We start from the raw sequence: 22,977 nt of genomic DNA on the forward strand, positions 1-22,977 counted from the left end.
TGGCTTCTTCCTCGGATTGGCTCCGGCTCCCGAAGCCTCCTCGGCTCTAGTCTCTTTCCAGATAGGTCACGCCCCAACAGCGGAACTTCCATTGGCCTCTCGCCCAGCCACTCAGGATGGACCCAGCACCCCGCCCCCGGACAGCGTGTTGTGTGTCCATAACCGCCGCGGAGCTCCGCCCGCGCCTTTTTGTGGCGTCATCCACCTGCGCCCGTGTTCCGGCCGGTCCCCAGGGTTCCCCTTCTGGCCTGAGCCCCACAGCACCCCACCTTCCCCTCCCCCCCCCGACCACAGCGCCCTGCCGGTCACCGTTTTATTTTCCGTACAAGCCCAGCGTAGCAGCGTTTGGCGCCTCGGACGCTCCCCAGTCGTCACTGCGAGACACCACTTGACTGGCGTTCAGGAGAGAGCGTAAGGCTGGCAAGTATGGGCCACGCGTAGTTCAGAGGCCGTTATTATTCATTATCCCTGGACCCGAAAGGAGCGCAGTACTTCAGCTTGCCAGCTAGGCACGAGTCGGCTCCCGAGGAAAATGGATTAGTTAGACTAGCTCCTGCTGCTGCCAGACGCGTTTCGAGAGTCAGACAGAAAAATGCACATACCTTGTTACAGTGTTGAATTGCAAAATTAGCTGCTGGTGTTGGGGGGAGGCAGTTTAATTGGCAAATCAGTCCTCAGTTTGCACGCGGTTTTAAACATGCGTGTATAAAGAGAACGTAGTCTTGGTTCGTTATTTTTTTTAATGAACACTTTTGGGGTTAAAAAATAAAATCGGTCTGAATCAGCAAAGAGGCTGGATACTATAGTACTGCAGACCCTTGGTCAAGAAAACATGAAATATGTAGCACAGAAGAGTGTGCTAGGGATTATGAGAAATTTAGATATAAGTGTGCTTACCAGAGTTCACAGGTGGTATATCCAAAAGGCGACCTGTTTGGGGTACTTTGCAGAAAGTATGCATAGCTTTCTCGTAAAGATGTTCCTCTTTTCAGGGCTTGTAAAATGTTTAGAATTCGTTTCCTGCACATGCAGGACTATTTTGCTGCTCATGTGAAACGAAGGCTTCTGCCCAATGTGCAGTTGCAGTCAAAAGTGCTCACAGTGTTAGGATGCATGAAGAATAGGATGGTGAATAATGCAAAGAATATTACAATTATTTTATATCAATCAATGGGATGTGGCCTGATTTGGAATTCTGTGGGTAGTACTAGTTGCCCTATTTCAAAAAGGATATTGCAAAACTAGAAAAGGAGGTTCAGAGAAGGACAATGAGAATGATGAAGGGTATGGAAAAACTCAAATGAAAGAGAAGGTTGGGATTGCTTACCTTAGAAATGTGACAAATAAGAGAGGGTATAAGAGTCTATAAAACTAGGGGGGGTCACACACTTTGTAACTTGTTTCAGAGTAGCAGCCATGTTAGTCTGTATCCATAAAAAGAAAAGGAGTACTTGTGGCACCTTAGGGACTAACAAATTTATTAGAGCATAAGCTTTCGTTAGCTACAGCTCACTTTATTGGATGCATACAGTGGAAAATATAGTGGGGAGATTTTATATATACAGAGAACATGAAACAATGGGTGTTACCATACAGACTGTAACAAGAGTGATCAGGAAAGGTGAAAAGAAAAGGAGTACTTGTGGCACCTTAGAGACTAACCGATTTATTTGAGCATAAGCTTTTGTGAGCTACAGTGAGCTGTAGCTCATGAAAGCTTATGCTCAAATAAATTGGTTAGTCTCTAAGGTGCCACAAGTACTCCTTTTCTTTTTGCGAATACAGACTAACACGGCTGTTACTCTGAAATCAGGAAAGGTGAGCTCTTACGGGGGAGGGGACCTTTTGTAGTGATAATCAAGGTGGGCCATTTCCAGCAGTTTACAAGGACAGTAGGAGGGAAATAAGAAAAGGAGTACTTGGGGGACCTTAGAGACTAACAAATTTATTTGAGCATAAGCTTTCAGTTTTACTTCGTGTAATGACACATCCACTCCCAGTCTTTATTCAAGCCTAAGTTAATTGTATCCAGTTTGCAAATTAATTCTAATTCAGCAGTCTCTCGTTGGAGTCAAAAACCAGTCGGAGAACACTTTAATCTCTTTGGTCACCCGACTACAGACCTAAATGTGGCAATTCTTCAACAAAAAAACTTCAAAAACAGACTCCAACGAGAGACTGCTGAATTGGAATTAATTTGCAAACTGGATGCAATTAACTTAGGCTTGAATAAAGACTGGGAGTGGATGTGTCATTACACAAAGTAAAACTATTTCCCCTTGTTTATTTCCCCTCCTACTGTCCTTGTAAACTGCTGGAAATGGCCCACCTTGATTATCACTACAAAAGGTGTGTCCCGTGCGTCATCGTCGTCATGTTTCTCCCCCCCCCCCCCCCGCCCCCCTTTGCTGGTAATAGCTCACTTTTCCTGATCAGTCTTGTTACAGTCTGTATGGTAACGCCCATTGTTTCATGTTCTCTGTGTATATAAAAGTTCCCCACTATATTTTCCACTGTATGCATCCGATGAAGTGAGCTGTAAATTTGTAGCACCTTAGAGACTAACAATTACTCCTTTTTTTTTTTTTTGTAACTTGTGTAGGCCGAGCTTATTGTATGCATGACGGGCTTCTTGCATCCCTCCCTTCCACAAGCTCCCAGTGTGCCACCCTCCCCCCCTCATTCCACAGTTCCTCCATCCTTTCCTCATACTAGGTCTCTGTGTCCCCCTTGCCCTGTAAGAGCCCTTGGCATGGGGAACAATGTGCTCCCTTTCCCTATGTGCCCCTGGTCCACCATTCTCTCCATCGGGGTTCTTGTGTGCCCCGCGTGCCTCAGTTCCCCATTCTCCCCACAATGCCAAGGGCTGTGTGCCCCCCGTTCCTCCTTCCCCAGCCCTCTCCCAGTCCTCCTTCCCCCATGCCAGGGGCTGTGTGTGCTCCCAGTTCCCTCTCCCCCCATTCCTACTTTCTCCCCATGCCAGGGGCTTGTGTGCACCCTCTTCCCCTACCTTTATTATTTCTCTTCTTTCTGTCTGGGAGATAAATCATTCAGGGTGTCAGCATGTTAAATTGCATTGGGAGGATGGGCAGAGATGGGGGGGTATTGTTGTGGTCTGATTTGCAGAGGTGCTTCAAACTGTGGCTCTACTAAACAGATGACAGAAACTCTGTGTTCCCATATACCTCTGTGGAAGCAGGAAATGTCATTTTGTGCACAAGAAGCTCTTGTAACTAGATTGTTCTCTAAAATGCAAATGCTCTTTAGGAAGCATTCCAGATGTGCATAAAGAAAGCTATCACTGTGATTGCTGATGGATCCACTGACAGGTCTGTAGCTGAGCAAGAGTCAGTGTATGTCAGATTTGTCCAGGAGGGAAAACCTATTATGTAAGCAAAAAGAGCACAACATGTGGAATCTAGGACAGGTAATGATATCACACAAGGAATAAAAACAGTTTTAAGGGTCATGGGAATCAGGTTGAAGAGCTGTATTGAATGTAGATGGTGCAGCAATGACTGTGGGCTGTCAAGCCAAGTTTAGACACGCTTTTTTTTGTTATGCATTGTGTCAACCACAAGATTGAGATTTTCTGGGTCTCAGATAAAAATCTTCAACAGTTTGAACTTAGTTTGAAAGACATCCTTACATTTTACTACTTCGTGCCAAAAGTTTGCAGCAGCTTCTATCTCCTTGGCATCAGCAGGATCTTGCTGACCATGAGCTCTTTTGGAAATACAGGAGGACTTGTGGCACCTTAGAGACTAACAAATTTATTTGAGCATAAGCTTTCGTGAGCTGTAGCTCACGAAAGCTTATGCTCCAATAAAATTGTTAGTCTCTAAGGTGCCACAAGTCCTCCTTTTCTTTTTGGAAGTACAGTATTCATTATATATGCTGGGCTGCTAATCAGGTCAGGGCTCTGAATGCAGTGATGAAAAATGATCATTTGTCTATTGCCCAAATTTGCAGAAAATGAGTCAGGAGCCATTGTAGCTTTTGGGGGATATTCTTAAGGAGATGAGGACAGGCAAATTTGTGGAAATACAGAATTTTGTGGTGATTTAATTATTATTGTGATGGAAGTCATTCTCTCAGAAAGGGTCTCTGGTTTGTGGAGGCTCTGCAAAAGCTATAAAGTGCTATGCTGGTACTCACAACAGTTGAATGTGCTTTCCAGTTCTATCATGTTTTCTCTGCTGGTCTGACGGGGATTAGGAGCAAAACATTTGTGGACACAGTGACAATGAGCTATTAACAGCCAGCAGCAATGATTGTTGTTTGATTTTATATTACAGTAGTGTCTAGGAGTCCTCGTTATGGGCCTCATTGTATTAGATACTGTATACACACATAGGAAAAAGATAGTGTCAACTCCTGGGGGCAGAGACTCAAAGTAGGGGACATTCTGCATGATCAGATCTACGTTTCAAACCAGATGTTATGCATGATATTATGTAGGTATTAAAATTATACTCAAATTTGAGATAATTGTTCAACCTGCTAAGCTTTCTACATATCCATGTTTTATTAAATATTTGACTCGTAGGGAGGTTAATCCTCCATTTGTTAGGGAATTCATTTGGCAAAAGTGAAATCTCATTTGAGAAGGTAGTGGAAATGGCTAACACCAAAGCTGGTAGCGCTTAGAAATATAGATAAATATTGAAGTGAACAGTGAAATATACTAAAATATTGAAGCAGCAGAGTAAAAAAAATTTTCTTTTCTGTTTGACTATTATGTAGAATCCAATTACACACTCTTTTCAGCCTAAATCTGTGGTTTTAATTCAGCAAAGAATAGGCGACCAAAAGTGTAAACTTCTGAATTTCTTTTTTTTTTTTTTTTTTTGGTGTAATGTTGGGTGGAAATGTTCAGTATTTCAACTCTGAACAAGGATGGATTGATTTAATTTGAAATGTTTTAAAGCACCAATTTTAATCAAGATTAAATGAGCAAGCAGGAAACCTTGATTTAAAGCATCAATTTTAATCGTGTTTTGCATTTGAACTTTTTAATTATTTTCCTAAAGAAAAGTTAATTCCATTGGTTGGAGACCATTCAAACATGTTGATTTACAGCTATATACAACCTTCACACTAAATATTGTACTTCTTTTTGCTAACTAGGCAGATAAGCTATATTAGTGCTGCTTCCTGCAGCTCCCATTGGTCGGGAACGGCGAACCGCGGACAGTGGGAGGTGCAGGGCTCCGTGCCTGTGCACGCTGTAGATAAACAAACTGGACCGACCCGCCAGCGGCTTTACCCTGATGGGCCGGGTGCCAAAGGTTGCCGACTCCTGAGCTATACGTATACATATTTAAGCAATTTATGTCGTTTCACATATATTTATTTAGATTCTTAATGTTTAAATTTTTTGTTAGAAAATGGTGACATTCATTTCTTATTAACTAGGTGATTATTTTATTCATGATTTACGTCATGAGTAAGAAAGGAAATTGAAAATGCCTTTTTTGTTCATTTTTAATTGAATTACAAAATATTTTTATTAGTTAAAAATACCGTATGTGCTGGACACACAAGGGAAAAAAAAGTAAGTTTATCAAAACATGTTTGCATTTAAAACTAACTGATTTATTAAACAAATGAAGTATTATGTATAGTTAATGAATTGAAATAAGTGTTTCTGGTCACCATATACTTCAAGATTTTGGAACTAGTAAATTTCATCCTCACACCTCATTGTTTTCCTTTTCCGGTCTATGAATAAAAATATTTAATGCTTTTTCAACTCCAGATTGTTTTTTCAACTTTGAATTAACTTGTCATTAAAATGAACTAGTTGAATAAACTGAATTGAAGGACGTATTCTCTCTGCATCTGCAGAAGAAGCTACTGCTGTCAAAAGCTGGTTTAACACTTCAGCAGACTCTGGTTCCAGGTGCTTAGCCAGTGATTTCTACTAGTTCAGTGGCTTGACACTCTTTAAGACTTTGGGCAGCAAATATGTATTGTTTGAATTTTTTTTATTTAGTTTAAATTACTTCAATAGATTGTAAGTTTAGGCCGTATGGTAGGTTAATTTTTAAGAATTAACCTATTTAAAATTAAATTTGAAATTATGACAACCTATTTAATTTACATTAAAAATATGCTTTAAATAAAAAAACTGATTTTTTTATTTTGAAAGTTTGATTCCCCCCCTCCTTTGAATTATGTATGTAACTTCCATTAATAAGAGCTGAAGTTGCATGCTGTATTTTAAGTAATAGTACCTGATGCCTGATTAGAATTTTTTCCCTCTCTCACATCATGACTTAGTTTTTGTTACATCTTACATCTGTTTGTATCTCTCTCCACCCCCCACCCTTTACCTTTTTATGTCTGTCACCTGAGCTTCAATTCATTTTAAAAACAGTGTGTACAAAGTTATATTTGCTCCCCAGGAGAATCATAACATTGCCTGCGTATAAATTAGTATTAGTTAAATTATTTACAGAATCATCTAATTTTAACTCCCTTTATAATACAGTTAAATCACAGGTCAATAGATAATTTAATATAGAAAATAATGTTTGGTAGCATTTTAAACTTCAGCAAATGGTTGCTGATTGTGATCCACTTCTCTTTTTCTGCATGGTCTTCAGATGATGAAATCTTCTCTGTCCATCCTTCTGTGTGGCCCCTTATGTTTTCCTCATCTTCTCCTGAAGAATGAATATGTTCCTTGATATGCATATATTCTACATTGGTCTGGAGATCAAGCAGCATATACCTGTTGGAGTTCCTATATCTGCATTGGTATTTTTGAATAAATGAGAATCCTCATCAGGCAAATGCATTCTAATGCGTTTTTGATGATCCGCTTAAGTATTATAACACCTTCATTGTTACTATGGCTCAGTTTTGTGATTAAATGTATTTGGAGAATGGGAGGGCTTTTTCAGCTACATTTGCTCATATCAGCATGTTGGGTTAATTACTGCAGGGCAACCTTTCAACTGAGATTTAAAAGCCAGGATCCCATCTACAGGAGGGGGGGAATCAAACTTTCAACTAATGTCACATTTTTCATGAATAATAGTTTGCCTCTGTGGCTTTAGCCAAAATACTCCTCTTTACTGTGCTGAGTACCATGTGTGGGATGCAAACTTTCCTCTCTCCCAGAAGTGGCTATACTCACTGTTGGATTTTTTGGTGCCTTGAATTCTATTGAGATTAAAGGTGGTATAACGATAAAATATTATCAGCCACAAGTTACCCTTCCAGCAATATTACAGCCCCATTCATCCAAATCCATTTGCCTGAAATGCTGTCTTATTCAAATCTCTTATTCTCTTCCCTACCCTGAATTCTTCTTAGGAATTGCTTACCCAATAGTTTATTCTCCAAACTATCCAGATTCTCATTTAACTGAATGTTTTACTGGCCCTGCAATGTTTTGGAAAAATGGGATTGCTGTGCTTAACTAACAAACAAAAAAACTGATTGAAAGTTGGCAAATCCAACAGACAAACGTATACAGCAAAAATCCAGGACAGGAACTAATCAAGTCTGTGATAAGTTTATTTTGAACTTGGAGGTAATTGTTTGTGGTTTAATAACTGAAATTTAAGGATTGAGGAGGACAGGATTGCCCCTAGATATATGGAGTCATCTATGTAGTCTTTTTCCCCTTCAGCATCCTCTATCCTGTAGGTGTGAACGTGCAGCCTGCATGTTGATTTTGGCCAAGACCCCTCACCCCCCAGCTCCCCATCCAAAAAAAACAAACTAATTTTGTGAAGATGCATGTTTTCTAAAGTAGTGTTAGTTTTTTCTTTTGTATTTAATGTTATCAAAACCATTTAAGCTAACTGCTGCCTGATTGTTGGCATGTGCCAGCACTGTAACATATCCTGTGTAGAGGTTAGTTTCACTGAAATAACAGTATAGTGAAAAGAGAGAGGTCCCCAAACAGCAGGAGTAGGAACTTGGAAGTTCCTGTTGCAACAAGCAGAAAACATGCAAGTTCAACAAATCCGTTCCCATGCTGAGGAGGGGGAACACGCTTCTCCTGTCAGTGGAGGGTACTCTGTAGGTGTTAATATTCAGCTTTGTTCTAATGTGTGGTTAATTTTCATTGTCATGTCGCACAGATGGGGAAACTGCATGCAAGGTCAACTAAATCATTAGTAACTTCATTCTTGGTATGTGGGATACCAGAGTTAGCAAAAAAATATTTTTTGTCTGTCCCTCTTCTCCCTTTCTTTTCCGTTTTTCTGTCTTCTGTTCTTTTGGTCCAGATCAGGGTATGGAAAAGTATGCATCTATGCTCATTTAATAGAGGTATTTTACCGATGGCAACTGCAATCATGTGATCCTAGCCAATTTTAATCAGCAATAGAATGCCCCCTCTCCCCCCCGCCCCTGTACATCTGTCTCTGGACAGGTCCAGCATGCCTTTGACCTCAGCCAATGTCTCCCCTAAGAGGGGGAAGACTTGGTAGGGCTCAGGGAAAACTCCAAAGGAGAGGTGCTCAGTCTCTCACCAGAAGGAGCCAACTTCCAAAAGGCCGTGATCGCCTGCTAAGTCTGCAGTATCAGAGGCCTCAAACTCTTGACTCAGAACTGTGAGGGCAAAGGACTCTTCCTTTGGTACCAGTGGGGTCGGGAGATCCCAGAGTGTTTCTCTGAAGCACGGCTCCGGCAGGCCCCCACAGTACTATCTATGAAGGGAGGCCTAGGACATATACACTCTCTTTAGAACAGCACCATCTACACCACACTTACCATTGGTGCCTTCTCATTCAGCACTGTTGGTACTGGCAAAATCGAAGCACCAGACACCTTTGGCCCCATTGCCTACGTATTCCAGATTGACAGTACCATCCACCTCAACTGTAACATTGATACCAACCCACTCGGTACCACAGGAATTCTGCTGCTCCAAGGACTTGTCAGTTTTAGATGAGCTGGAATCCCTACTGCTTGTGAGTACCAAATGACTCTCAGTACCAAAACCCTAGTCTCTGGATTACCACTGCTTCCTGGGAGTACAAGATTCTCTGCCTTTGTCTACTGGGGCCACCCCTTTGGAGGACATTGAGGCAGATGAAGGAGGCATTCAGTCAGTCTCCTCTTTATCAGTATGAGATTCACCTCCACATAGGTACAGGAACCCCTACTTTGACAAGGATATTTGTCTACTACAGGAATGGCTGGATCAGTCCTGGGTACCATCCACTCTGCCATATGGGACACCACTTCCCCCCCCCCCCCCCCCAAAAAAAAAAATGGCCACGCTGGGATGCTTGGATGGTGTATCAGGAGCAATTTGCCAGACCTCTGGCTCCATTGCACCAAGAGGCTAGAGCTACACGGTCCCCTCTACCAAATCCCCAACGTGAGGAGATCTTTGAAGAACAGGAGACTAGGGCGGGTAAGGAGGCCACCCCTCAAACTCCTATTTCATCTTTGTTTCCAGATAAGGCAGTCATGCATCCATCGCCATTGATGGCTGATGATTTTTGCCAATTCTAGGACCTTGTGAAGAGGGTGTCTGACACCCTTCATGTGCCTTTTGAAGAAATTAAGGACTCACAAGGCTTACTCGTTTGTGACCCTCCAATTTCAGATCACAAACTGTCAGGTGATCATGGCCAAGTATGACTTCATGAATTACAAGTTTGCAGCCCTTTATTGAACATCTTCCACAAGAGCATAGAGAACTCTTTCAGATCATCATGAAGGTTCAGTTATAAGCCAGAACCTCTCTCCAAGTCTCATTCAATGCCCTGGACACCTCCACCATATCCATCTTCACTGCGGTTGTTGTGTAGCGCGTCACAGTTCCATCTGTCGGGGTTTCTGAGAGAGTTTCAGAATACTGTTGAGGACCTCTCATTTGATGGTCAGAAGCTCTTCTCAGGGACTATGGATGAGTCCCTACACACACTGAGGGACTCCAGAGCCTGTTGAGGAGGTCTCTGGGTACATATACTCGTACAAACAAGGAGATTTAGCACATCTCAGACTGTCCAGAGATTGCACCCTGCCCAGTTCTTTGGATTTCACAGAACCACCAAACCCGCTGGAAAGAGACAAAGATTCCAGAGGAAGAGAGCTTCTCACACTCCTTCAGAGAGGATGCAGTCATCATCAAAACAACAGTTTGGATGGGTTGGTTGAGGGTTCAGTACCTTCCTCACCTCTAGCTTGCAGGCTGCTATCTTTTGCTCACCTTCCCACTTTTGGAGACCACCTTTCCCATTTCCAGTAGGGTTGCCATCATGTTGCCACAGACAGGTGGGTCAAGGAGGTTATAATATTGGGCTACAACATCCACTTTACATCCCATGCTCTCTCCTATCTTCCTTACGAGTTCCTCTTTAGGGACCTCTCATGAGACTACACTGAGTCAAGAAGTGCACACTCTCCTTCACTTAGGAGTGAGAGATGGTCCCATCTCCTCGGTGGGAAAGGGTTTTACAAAAGTATTTTCTCATGCCAAAGAAGGACAACGGGTGGAGACCGATCTTAGATTTGAGATGACTGAACAAATTTATAAAGTCTCAGAAGTTCAGGATGGTGACTCTGGCAGCTGTAATTCCTTCTCTAGAGGCAGCAGATTGGGTTTCGGCTGTCAACCTACAAGATGCCTATGTTCATATTAGAGGTACATCCCCCACACAGGGGAAAAAACAATTGTACATTTTACCATGAGTCGGGATCATTTTCAGTACTGAGTCCTTCCCTTCAGTCTCTCTTCATCCCCAAGGATCTTCTCAAAGATTCTAAAGGTAGTAGCTGTTTACCTTCATCAATAAGTGAATTTAGTCTTCAGATGCAGATCTCAGACGTGTACCTTCCTGGAGACCAGAACGTCACAGCCGATATGCGCAGCATGCACTTTTTCCATGACTGTGAATTGGAGTTGGACTCAAATTCTTCAAGGAATATTCTAAAAGTGGACTTCCACAAGTGGGCCCATTCACCGCATTCAGCAACAAGAAGTTCCCCCTATTCTGCTCAAGAGGAGGCCTACGTCTCCACTCTTTGGGATATGCCGTTCCCTTTCTTTGGACAAAGGGCCTTCTCTATGCATTCCTTCCAACACTGCTCATACTAAGAGCAATGAACAAGATCAAATAGGACAAGGCCAGAATTATCCTTATAGTACTGCCCTGGCTGAGACAGACTTCGTATCCTTACCCACTTCACCTATGCGTCCAATGGGCATTTAGTCTTCTGACCATTCATCATCTCTTCTCCCAGGATACAGGTCGCATGCTTCACTCCAAACTAGGGTCCTCTGCCTCTGAACATGGTTCCTAGATGGTTCAGGGGATTAGAATCCACTGCTCAACAGGAGTATAACAGATATTACTAAACAGTAGAAGGAAGTAAACGCAAATTATTTATGTTCAGAAATGGAAAAGGTTCAACCACTGGTATCACTGTCAGTACCTTGTGCCTGAATCATCTTTGCTCTCAGCAATCTTGGATTACCTGCTGGATTTGAAGAAATCAGAGTTATCAGTTATCTCTATTAAGGTTTATCTGGCCACGAGATCAGCATTTTGTTCCCCACTAGAAGGATTTTCTGTATTTGCTCACCCTCTGTCTCAAGATTTAATAGGGATTTAGGGAACCTCTACCCCCAGGTTTAGGGTCTTACTCCTTCTTGGGATCTCAGCCTGGTGCCAGATACCTCATGGGACTTCTGTTTGAACCTATGGCAACCTGCTCCTTGTTTCACTTATCTATGAAGATGGCTTTTCTAGTAGCTATCACATCAGCCCACAGGGTTGGGGAGACTGGATCCTTGATGACTCACACACCCCCCCCTCCATTTATGGTATTTTTTTTAAGGACAAGGTCTCTTTGTGGCCACACCCTAAATTCTTACGTGAAGTGCGTTTGGATTTTCCTCTCAACCAGACCATCCATGTACCAGTATTTGTTACTAAACCACATAAATCTCAACATGAGACCTCCTTTCATACTTCAGATGAGAGACAGGCACTGGCCTTTTATCTAGCTATGACCAAGCAATTTTAGAAATCACCAAGATTGTTTTTCTCCATTGCAGAAAGATCCCGGGAGTTCACAGTCTCTCCATGGAGACTTTCAAGATGGATCTTTGGGTATGTTGTTGCTTGCTACAATGCAGCTGGTGTTCTACCTTCCCAAAGGATAACAGCACTCTATCAGATCACAGGCAACTTCTAGAGTGTTACTCAAGAACATTCCAGTGTCTAAGATATGTGGAGTTGCTACATGGGCTGCAGTGCATACATTTCTAAACGCTATGCATTGGTACATGTGTACAGTCTTCAGTCTTGGACTCAATTCTGAAGCTGTAAGGAACTGCTCAGGAGTCGCCTGAAGTGGAGTCCCATAGCGACTACTCCAAGATGAAAAGAAAGTTACTCACCTTGTGCAGTACCTGTTGTTCTTTGAGATGTGTCTCGCTCTGGGTGCTCCACCACCTACCCTACTTTCCTTCTGCTTTGGATGGTTCTTTGATGGACGTTTTGATAGAGAAGGAGCTGAGGGCAGTTTGCCTGCACAGCTCTAGAGGTCCTCTGCACGCAACACGAGGTTGTATACAGCTCATATGCGGGCCAAATGGTCTCTGCTAAAATTAAACCTCCGATCACAGGGGGACACATCTCAAAGAACCACAGTTACCGCACAGGGTGAATAATCTCCTCTTCCTTTGCTGGTTGTCAACCATGTTCTATAACTTTATTTAATTAGGAGACGCCAGGACAAAATAAACACACACAAATATAAAATTGTACTGCAAACAGGTATTTGATACTTTGCCTTTCTGTGAACAACATCCTGTGCGTGCAGCTCTGTTCTCTCCCAGGAGCCTGGCAGTTGACCAAAATGCCCTGTAAACATGTGGTATCATACCTCGGGGGGCTCAAACATTTTAGGGTTAGCTCAATGTGGAAAACGTGATCTGATGCAGACCTGAGAGGTGTGAATGGCTATCATTCATCTCAATGGGGTTATAATTCTGAAGACTGCAGATGACAGTTCCAGTGTTAGCTTTGTTAACTATTTCACGGTTGATCATTTTAGCAGAAACATACTGCTACAGTAACTGGAATTGTGGATAGAATTTGAGTAGAGTACCACCCCAGTCTTCCTCACATGTGAACCCAGCAGGACTTAATGAATAAAAAGAAACCTCTCTCTCATAAACCACACTCTTGCCAGGAAAAGGGAAAGATCAAATCTTTCCTCTAAAACAAACTCCAGGGACTTCACAGCTGTTTGCTGTTATCTTGGCTTTTCTGCTGGCTTTGCGGGTTGTTCATTGATTACTGTTACAAAATACAGCTTCTCAAACTTATGTGGCCAGTACCATTTTCAAAATGTAAAAAAGAGTTTTTCTAAAATATTTCTCTCTTCCTTAACCCCCCACCCCACCCCACAAAAAATCCTCGTCTTATCTTGTTTGCCTGACTCTATCACTTGTTTATAATTGCTGATTCCATTTTGTGGTGTTACTTTATTCCCCTGATAGTCTTTATTTCTACTACTCCATTACTATTTTCAGGACACCTAGTTTCAAGTACAGGCCTATACGCAAATGTGGAAGCAGCAAAGAGACTCTTTCCCTGACAGTGGCTGAGCTGCCTCAGAAGCCAGTGAGGAGATCCCTAGCCTAGGACAAACTTCAGGGTTCCACAGTATGTCAGTTGGTAATCCCAGCTATCACCAGAGAGGAATTAATTGTAGAAATTTTGGCTTTGTCTACACTATGCAGCTTTTAGCAACACTGCTGTGCCGCTACAGCCGTGCCACTAAAAGGTGGGCAGCGTAGCCGCTGTTTGTCAGCAGGAGAAAGCTCTCCTGCCGACAAAAAACTTCCTCCCCCAATGAGCGGTATTAGCGTGGTCGGCGGGAGAGTGCTCCTGCTGACAAAGCGCTGTTCATACCAGAGCTTTTCCTTGACAAAACTTTTGTCTTTCCAGGGTGGGAGGGTGGGGTGCGTGGTTTTTTTGTTTGTTTTTTAAAGACCTGTGAACGACCAAAGTTTTGTCATTCACCTGCCCGTGTAGACAAAGCCTTAGTGCCTAATCATGTCCCTAATACAACAGGGGCGTAGTGTACTGCCAAGTTCTTGCAAAACAGAATCCTATGGGTCCAGGACACAATCCTTCAGAATGTCAGTCTGACGTCCTTTTAAGGTAGAACAAGGCAACAGCTTGTTAGAAAGTTGCTCTGGGGATGACTCAGGATTGTTTAGTGAAGGAAATTGCCTGCTTCTTCCAGTTGAAAGATGTGTAATGAATGAGGAAGGAGATTGAAGGAAGAGAAAAGATGGTGTCATGGTTAACACAGTTGAATGCTGACCTGCAGAATTGGATTCTATCCCTGCCTGAGTCAGAGTTCCTATATGATGCTAAGCAAGTCACTTAAAGCAGACTTGCTCACAGTTTCAGGTTTCACAGCTCCTAATTGTGTGTTCCTAATTTTTTGGGTGCCTAACTTGAGCCCTTGAGGTCTAATAAGACCTCTGAAAAAATGAGGTCCTGGGCATCTCAGATTTGGCATCCAAAATTAGTGAAAACTTTGACCGTAATCTCTGTGTGCCTAAGTCCCCATCTGTAATAATACCTCTCATCTCACAGGTGTTGTGAAAATACATGAATAAATATTTTGAAGTGCTTGGATACTAGAGTGATGAGAGTGACAGAAAAAACCAAGAGGAAATTAATAATTGTATATTCAGAGAAGGGTTTGAATAGTGTGCAGTAAGTAAGGGATCAAACCACACATTGAAAACATTGAGCAGAAAACAAAACATTGAGTAACTGCTCATTACGTGAGCACCGTCCATTCTGTGAACTGAATGAGGCAGGGGTGCTGTGGGAAAAAATATGTGATCATGTAATTAAAGACTCTCATAATGCATGTACACAAGGGGGCTGAATTAAGGTGCACAGACCAGCTTATCTGGGCCTAATGCATTGGAACACTTGTTCATGAAGAATTCGTCTTGTGAAAACATGGTTTCAGTAATGATTACAGCTGGTCAAAACTTGGAATTTCTATTTGGTGGGAAATTTTGACATTTCAAAATTTTTCATTCCAAATTGGAAAGAGAACAAATTTTTTTTTTTAATTTGTGTCGAAAAAAATTGTTTTGGAAAACTACAAAATTTTGATTTGGGATTTTGGAATTTGGCTTCAAATTTTACATGCTATGCATTACTACTATAAAAATTTGTAAAAAAAAAAAAAGACTTGATAGAATAATATTCAAACAAAATTCTGAAATAAAACTTTAAAATTTTCCAAAATACAGAATTTCCAAAATTCAGATTTTTTTTCCTTCAGTTTTTCTTTTTCAGGAAATTTTGTTGAAAATGACAGTTTAGTGAAAAAATTCAGTTTAGTCAAAATAGCTTTTTCTGAGGAAAAACTGGACTAAAATTTTCTGATCAGCTTTAGTAATAATTCCATGGGTCTCCGTGCTCCCCCTACTTCTGTGCTGAGCAGGCGAGAGCAAAAATGCCACAGAGGGCCCACATGTAAATGAACTGCAGCTACATGAGACGCTCCTGCTTTCCTTTTGCAAAATAGTTGATGCAGCAGCAGCTGTGTAGGAAAGGGGTGTTGTTGATATAGCTTTTTACACTCTACCTACAAAATGATTAATAGGGTACCTTTTTTTTTTTTTTAAACCGGCAAATATTTCTTTACATTATTGCTACAGGACCATGGAGTCAGATATTTGGTGTGGTGTAAAGATCTGATATTAAAATAGTGATGTTCATGATGGGCCTTCATGCTGTATTGCATTTAGGGCAGATACTTGAAACTGCCGTATGATTAGCTGTATAACTGTTGACATTACTTCTGCAATGAACTAATTGGCTACACACCTGTTAATCGAATACTTCATGAATTCACTCCCCCCTCCGCATATTTTAAAATACAATCCTGCTACCCCATAATATTTGGTGAAAATGGTAATTGTTTCTTTGTAGATGGAGATGGCAGAGGAAGATAATAGTGGGGAAGAATACCCAAATGAAATTCATGATTATCTGTCAGCATTTGAAAAGTCTCTTGGTTCTGTAGGTGACATGCTGAAGACTATGATGTCTGTTTCTAGGAGTGAGCTTCTTGAAAAGGTAAAGAACAACCCCCAGCAGCAACCTTTATTATTATTATTTATTGTTTTATTGTTAACTTGTATTACAGTAGCACGTAGGAACCCAATCAAATAACGGACAGTCCCTGCCCCAGAGACCTAGTATTTAAATAAATCTTTTCACATTTATAGAACACTTTTCATTTCAAAGTGCTTCACAAGCTACATACTTATAAAATAACACTGAAATGTAGCCAGTGCATTAGCCAACTAGCACACAGTAGTGGGTCAGTAGGGTCATTTAGGCCAAGGATGTGAGGGCTTATCCCCACCCCTATGAAAAAGGCCATAGGATCTTTACTGTCCCCCAAGAGTACAGAGAGGAGCTATTTTTCCATAGTTTTATGTGAAAGACCTTCACACAGTAAACTTTGTTGTTCTCAATTTATATATATTTAGGAAGAATGAGTGGACTCTGGGATTTGAACTTTTGGTTCCAAGGAGTACAGAACTTGATGGTTAGTCCACTACGCTATCCCTTCCAGCACTATTAAGAGCAGATCTAAGGGAGTCTGTAGAACATATCTTTTTCTGCATGTAGATTCAGTGCAAGGTGTACTGCCAGAGGACTTCATACAAGCAGCTATATATTTTTAACATTTAAAACTCAATTTGTAATTTCTTTCTTTGGGGCAAAAAAGCTCATACGTAAGGGAACTTGTTCATCCATTAAGGATTCCTAACATGAATAAATTATGAAGAAATCAGTCCTGACAACACCAGTCTTTCAACAGTATCCATGTTAGAGCTGGTGGTCTGTATGATGTTATCAGAGTTCCTGGAAATCATGTAGGATTAAAACAATAAATTGACTTTGACAGTCAAAAAAAAAAAAATCTCATTACCCATTTCTTCTTCCTTCGGTGTACAGCCTAAAGTGTTCCAACATGCCTAGAACACATCATCTAATGTGTACAGTGTTCATGGTTGTTAATTGTCTGTGGCATACTAACCTTCTATTATAACTTTAAATGGATTTCAGTAATTTTTTCTTGCATTCTGAATTTCTGTACTGTTTTATTTTGGGGCTAGGGAGAGTTGTTCTGAGAAAAATCCTGGTGATGAAATGTGATCTTTATCCTGAGAGGTCGGCGTAGCAGGTGCTCAGTACTTCTCAGCAACCAGCTCCATCACCTTTTATTAGCCTGTTGCATTTAATGTTAGACTGGATAAAAAGTCAATAAATATACAGCGGGGAACAATCCTGCAGAGAGAGACTTTGATGACTTAGGCATGGTCTACACACAGTTTTTGTCTGATGTAACTATTTCCGTTGTGGGTGTGAATTTCTCTACCGAAATTAAATCAGTACAGTCCTTAGTTATATCAGTATATAGGTGCTTTATACCAATATAGCTTATTCCCCTTCCCTCATGGGAATAAGCCATCCTGGTAAAACACACTGTATTACTTTAACTGTCCCACTAAATTTAAAGCAGTACAGTTCTTGTGTGTAGGCAAGCCCCTGAAAAATATTTCCCATCTCTAGTTTTATGATAAAAGTTCTCCTGGTAGCTAAATTACCTGTATTAACAGTATATTTAAGGACAATTGATTGCAAAACCATGTACCATTGGTTCTTGGTCACAAATATATTCGTATGGAATTATACTGTGTATATTACTGAAAGCTACTATACATCTTTGTTAAAAACAGTGCAGAAGCAAATGATCACATTTGTTTGTTTTTTAAGTTGGACCCTCTTGAACAAGCAAAATTGGATTTGGTTTCTGCATACACGTTAAATTCAATGTTTTGGGGTAAGTATGCTGGAGGAGGGCAATAAGAGGAAGCAGAGTTTATGGTGGCCATTTTAACTTTTTTTTTTTTTTTTGGATGGCTGCAAATTTTAAATAATCAGATTCTGTAGTTAAATATCTAAGAACCCAAGTTTGCTATTGTCCTTCAATCAGGGTAAGTGATGCTGAAATTCTAAATTAAATTAAAGTTGGTAATTACATAGACTAGCAACAGATATGTAAATGAGGATGTTGGGGGTTTTTTGGCAGCCTCTTCTGTCCTTTTTGGCTAACCATATTAGACTGGTACTGGAGTACTTGATTAGAATATTTTTAAATATAGATATTTGAACAGAGCAGGTAGGCTCCAATCCTGCAAATGATCACATGTGGACACATCAACCCATTTGTGTATTGTCAGCTGCAGGATTGGGACCTTAATGATTCCTGCCCTTAAGTTCAACAAAACACATTTTCTTCTTGCAGTATACCTGGCCACTCAAGGAATCAATCCCAAGGAACATCCAGTGAAACAAGAGCTGGTAAGATTCCCATATAAAATGCATTGCAAAATCAGATTTGCCTATGGCAAGTAATTCTTACATAATTTTAAATCTACATTTTTAAATGTAATTTCAGTCTCCATGCACTGGTGTAGTGTATGCATGGCATTGTATAACGGTTGATCTAAGATGCTTAGCTCTCCAAATTAAGAAAGTCATGATATTTTTAGTTCAAAACAGTGTCATCTGTGGAAAGCAAAGTTGTCAAGTCTGGTAAAATTAGAAAAGCAGAATAATATAAATGGTGTCATCCTACCTTCCCTTTTCCCCCACCTTTTGTTTGAGAATTGGATTCTGAGCAGACCAGCTTTTCACTGTATCTGTTGAACAGAAAAATGTTACATGTCTAATAGTAATTTATAGTTTCCAGTATGGTGTTTTTTCCCTATAAATACTTGGAATCATGTTAATTTGTGAGGCTGCCTTTTCTGACTTTTGTATGACTAAAAGAATAGTGTGGTTGATTTACTAGCAAAGACGGGAAAGATGCCCCCCCTTTTTCCAGTTCCTCCATTAATTCATTTTCTCAGCAGTAAAGAATCCAGTTCAGCAACAAAGCTAAAAGCTTTTTTGGCATCAGTTGTATGTGTACTGTCCAGTAATTCTGCATTAGTGACATATTTACAACCTATAATAAATCTTTTAGGTTTGTCTCTATATTCCATTTAGATACATGAGTACAGTATATAAGATCTGCTATCTTGGAAATTCTGCTGACTTCAAAAATCAAATCATTTAGTTTGAAGAAAATAATAGAAATATTATACTAATACTAAGATTAAAAATAGAAATAATTATGCCCATTAGAACTGCTTATGTAAATAATAATAGATCGGTGCTGTATGAATATATTTTACTTATATATATATTAGAGTACACAAAGGTAATTCTACATAATCAAGGTAATAGTGCTTATGATTGAAGAATACAGAAAACTACTCTGAATATCAAAAGAACGTGTTCTATTTATAATTTGGATTTTGCAGTCTGTAGTGGATCATGGAACAAAAATTGGATTGTTAACTTTTCATGGCGATTCAGTTTCTGCTCCTTCTTACACTATATTGGTACAAAAGCATTGCACTATTTTAATCTATTCTTTAAAAATATACAGCATACAAATCTAAAGCAAGTGGTATACTGATATTTACTTGACAATTGCTGATGGTTTTAGTTGAAAGTAGATTATCTTCTAGTTTCTCATCCAGTTTCTTTTTACAAGTAACAATGTGAATGAATAAATGTTTCTTTCATCCAAGAGTAACGTCGTGATCTTATCACTCATGTGGAAAGGGTAATCAGTTACTTTCCCACTGTTTTGTTTTTAGAACTCTGCTCAACATGTACCTATAGGTAATACTTGGGGTTTCAAATTATATAAATGAAACTCTCCTTCCGGCTGTCAGAGTTAATTTTTTCTGTCACCTTGTTGCGATGTTTCTGTCAACTCCTTTTTTGCTTTGCTAATATGTGTCGGGTTGCTATCTGTTCTGATTAGCTATCTCAGTCATACTACAGAAATATTACAGCGTACCATAAATTCATACCCTGTAAAGCTTAACGAGTTAAAACTACACGTTTTACATGGGAACATTGGCCAACATTTTCAGAGATCAGTTTGAGATGTGGATTCTGATCATTCTTGAAAAACAGGTAAAGGACTTTAGAGATCCAAGGTAGAAAATGTTGGCCATGCGTGTATATGACAAACATGCTGCATGTTAATATATGTATTATCTGTGTATGCGAAATGTATATATTTTATTTATTGTATATAATTCAGGGAATATGTAAAGTGCTACATAATGGCTGTTCATTAACTATTTGTCTAAGGTCTCATGGGATGCCTGTGGGAGAGCTGACAATTCATAGAATATCAGGGTTGGAAGGGACCCCAGGTGGTCATCTAGTCCAACCCCCTGCTCAAAGCAGGACCAATCCCCAATTTTTGCCCCAGATGCCTAAATGGCCCCCTCAAGGATTGAACTCGCAACCCTGGGTTTAGCAGGCCAATGCTCAAACCACTGAGGTATCCCTCCTCCAGTTGAACTAGATCTGAGTCCCACAGGACCATCCTTCCTCTGTGTGTGTTTGTATAAAATACTCATCCCAGAATAATCAAGAGTTTTTTTTTTTTTTTTTTTTTTTTTTTTTTTTTTAAAAGAAAGTCATGCTTTCTTGGTTTTGGTTGGGCAGATTAAAATTTTGGAGATATATATTTTATATTATGCACATATGGCTTAATTTTGCAGGCTTTACTTGGGCAAAATTCTTATCGACTTCAGTGGGTGTATGACCTTTTTAAAGATTGGAAGAGTAGGCCCCAAGGTTGTAATAGCATTAGACAAAATACTACAGGAATGAGGACCATACCTATGCCTAGATATATAAAGATGTTTGAAGTTGTACTACTAATGGCCGCATATGCTTATTGGTACAATTACCATGTGTTGCAAAAAATCTGCTAAAAGGGCAGTCTTGAGTTTGCAAAGAATCCACTAGAGTTTGAACAGAGATGAAATATTTTATTCGGCTGTATATTACGGAATGCATCATGTTCTGTATGTTTTGTTCTCATTGATCTCTATTTTAATAGTACATGTCTTCACAGAATAATATCGGGTGTGCTTTTTATTTAATATCTTGCAGGAGAGAATAAGAACGTACATGAACAGAGTCAAAGAAATAACAGACAAGAAAATGGCGTCCAAACTGGATAAAGGAGCTGCAGCAAGATTTGTAAGAAACGCGTTATGGGAACCAACACCTGAAAATAATCCTAAAGTGAAAACTTCTGCTAAGGCAAAAAAGAGAAAAATGAACTAGTTTTTTATTTTCCCTTTGGTTTTATTTTTGTTTATCAGGTAGGGAGATAACTAGAAAATTTATTTTTTAAATTGTGTTTTGTATATGTTTTGCGTCACATAAATGATGAAGTAAAACAACAATTTGGTGAATATATCTTTAGCAAAGATCTAAACTGTAGGGTCACGTTGCACAGCTTCTGCTGAGATCTCACCTGTATATATACATGTATATCTGAAAGTGAAAGTTGGTCCTTGGAGATTAGCTTGAAAGCTTGGCTCTTTAATGAGAACGAACTAATCATTTTTGCCAACTCTTTGTAATAATATGCTATTTCATGATTTGCTTCTCATTCTAATAATTTTGGGGGGTAATTTTTGACTGGCTGAAACTGTATTTTCTTAATTATTGCTAAATTTAATCTCCGAATATTCAGCCAGTCACAAGTGATGGACATCTAGTCTGTGTGAATTGTTTACGTAGGAGCCACTGGTTTTCAAGTACACCTGTGTATGTAATGCTAAATTTGTAGAGCATACTATCCTTTGTATTGCTTATATTAAATATACATGATGCCTCTTTTTCAATCTCTCAACTTGAATTAAGTGCTGTTTATGGGCTTTTAATGTTTCCATGGCCTTTAAGTATGGATGAGAGCTTAGTGCTGGCACTGCAAGATGGACAGGTTAGCAGGATTCACTCTGGGAATGGTGGGAAGAGGGGTCACCTTTTGCTATTCCCTTTGATGCTGAGTGTGAAAAGTATTCTCTAGTATGGTAAAAAGTATTGAAATACTGGGCAAATACCCTGTTTTATATATGCCTTGATTAATTTGTACTCCTTGTAGGAGCGTATGCATTCTTAATCTGTTGGGAATTTGTTCAGGAGAACCTGTTAGTTCATGTTTCCGTACACTGCAAGCTCACAAATGAATAGTACAAATTTGGGGTTTTTTTGGTGGAGAAGGTCTGCTGTTATAGGATAGCTGTGTTGGGGGTCGGAGGTAAATGCCTGTGATTAGGCGTGCTCTGATTTGAAGGGTGGAAGTGCTGACATCAGGGATGGGATGAATATAAGTGAAGTGTCACTACCTGCTTGCAAATGGAGAACCCAGTATCAGACATACTGGGTTAAATATACTGTTTCCCTGCACCTTGTATAATTAAGACCTCAATCTTGCAATTTACAATGTACTGGCATTAGGGGCATTCCTGCACAGAGTCCTTTGACTTAAGTGGGGGCTTCTTGGGCACACAGGAGTCTGCCCGTACGTTGTAAATTGCAGGATTGCGGCCTCGAAATGGGGCAAAGTGAGTGTAAAATTCTGTCAAATCGGAATGGGTAGCATTTTACACTTGCTTTTCACCAGTGTAAATGACAATGCAAGGTACAGTGCAGTGGTGAATTGGGCTCACTGAACCAATCCTAACAATTCACCTGTAATTTACATTAGGTCTCTCACCTGTTAATGTGAATGAGCAAGATACACTGAATTTCTCCGTTACACATAATTGAAAGCTATTGGGTATGATATGGAAAGTTAATGTTCTCATAGTTATCCTGAAGAATTACACCACCATGTGCTTACATATAGTCTAGACTGATTAGAGTGAGATGTTGTAACTAAAGCTATATCTCCTTTGACCATTCAGAAATCTATTTTTAAAGGGAAATGTTTTGATAAACTGTCCAGTTGTCAGAGTAGCAGCCGTGTTAGTCTGTATTCTCAAAAACAAAAGGA

At 40.1% G+C, this 22,977-nt stretch overlaps 1 protein-coding gene across 6 annotated transcripts; it reads left to right on the forward strand.

Annotated features, from left to right (window-relative positions):
* The first annotated feature begins 26 nt into the window (after window positions 1-26).
* C1D (C1D nuclear receptor corepressor) lies at window positions 27-21,827 on the forward strand. Of its 6 annotated transcripts, XM_037896028.2 has the most exons (6): window positions 191-420; window positions 6,612-6,765; window positions 15,963-16,109; window positions 17,823-17,889; window positions 18,355-18,410; window positions 21,081-21,827. In XM_037896028.2, exons 2-6 carry the CDS (start codon window positions 6,679-6,681, stop codon window positions 21,255-21,257), a joined length of 534 nt encoding a protein of 177 aa, XP_037751956.1. In that variant the 5' UTR covers window positions 191-420; window positions 6,612-6,678; the 3' UTR covers window positions 21,258-21,827. The 6 variants fall into 6 exon arrangements, with proteins under 6 accessions (XP_037751958.1, XP_043399880.1, XP_037751956.1 ...); XM_037896030.2 differs by lacking the exon at window positions 6,612-6,765 and having other exon boundaries at window positions 27-411; XM_043543945.1 differs by lacking the exon at window positions 6,612-6,765 and having other exon boundaries at window positions 175-304.
* The last annotated feature ends 1,150 nt before the right edge of the window (window positions 21,828-22,977 follow it).

Source organism: Chelonia mydas, chromosome 3, assembly GCF_015237465.2.
Source record: "Chelonia mydas isolate rCheMyd1 chromosome 3, rCheMyd1.pri.v2, whole genome shotgun sequence".
Classification (NCBI taxonomy): Eukaryota; Metazoa; Chordata; order Testudines; family Cheloniidae; genus Chelonia; species Chelonia mydas.

What these genes read in the sequence shown, in the direction of transcription:
- C1D (XM_037896028.2), top strand. Translation starts at nt 6,679, where the DNA reads ATGAATATGTTCCTTGATATGCATATATTCTACATTGGTCTGGAGATC. An exon ending in GAGTTCCTATATCTGCATTG is followed by an intron (nt 6,766 to 15,962) that starts GTATTTTTGAAT and finishes GTTTCTTTGTAG; the next exon opens with ATGGAGATGGCAGAGGAAGA. An exon ending in GGAGTGAGCTTCTTGAAAAG is followed by an intron (nt 16,110 to 17,822) that starts GTAAAGAACAAC and finishes TTGTTTTTTAAG; the next exon opens with TTGGACCCTCTTGAACAAGC.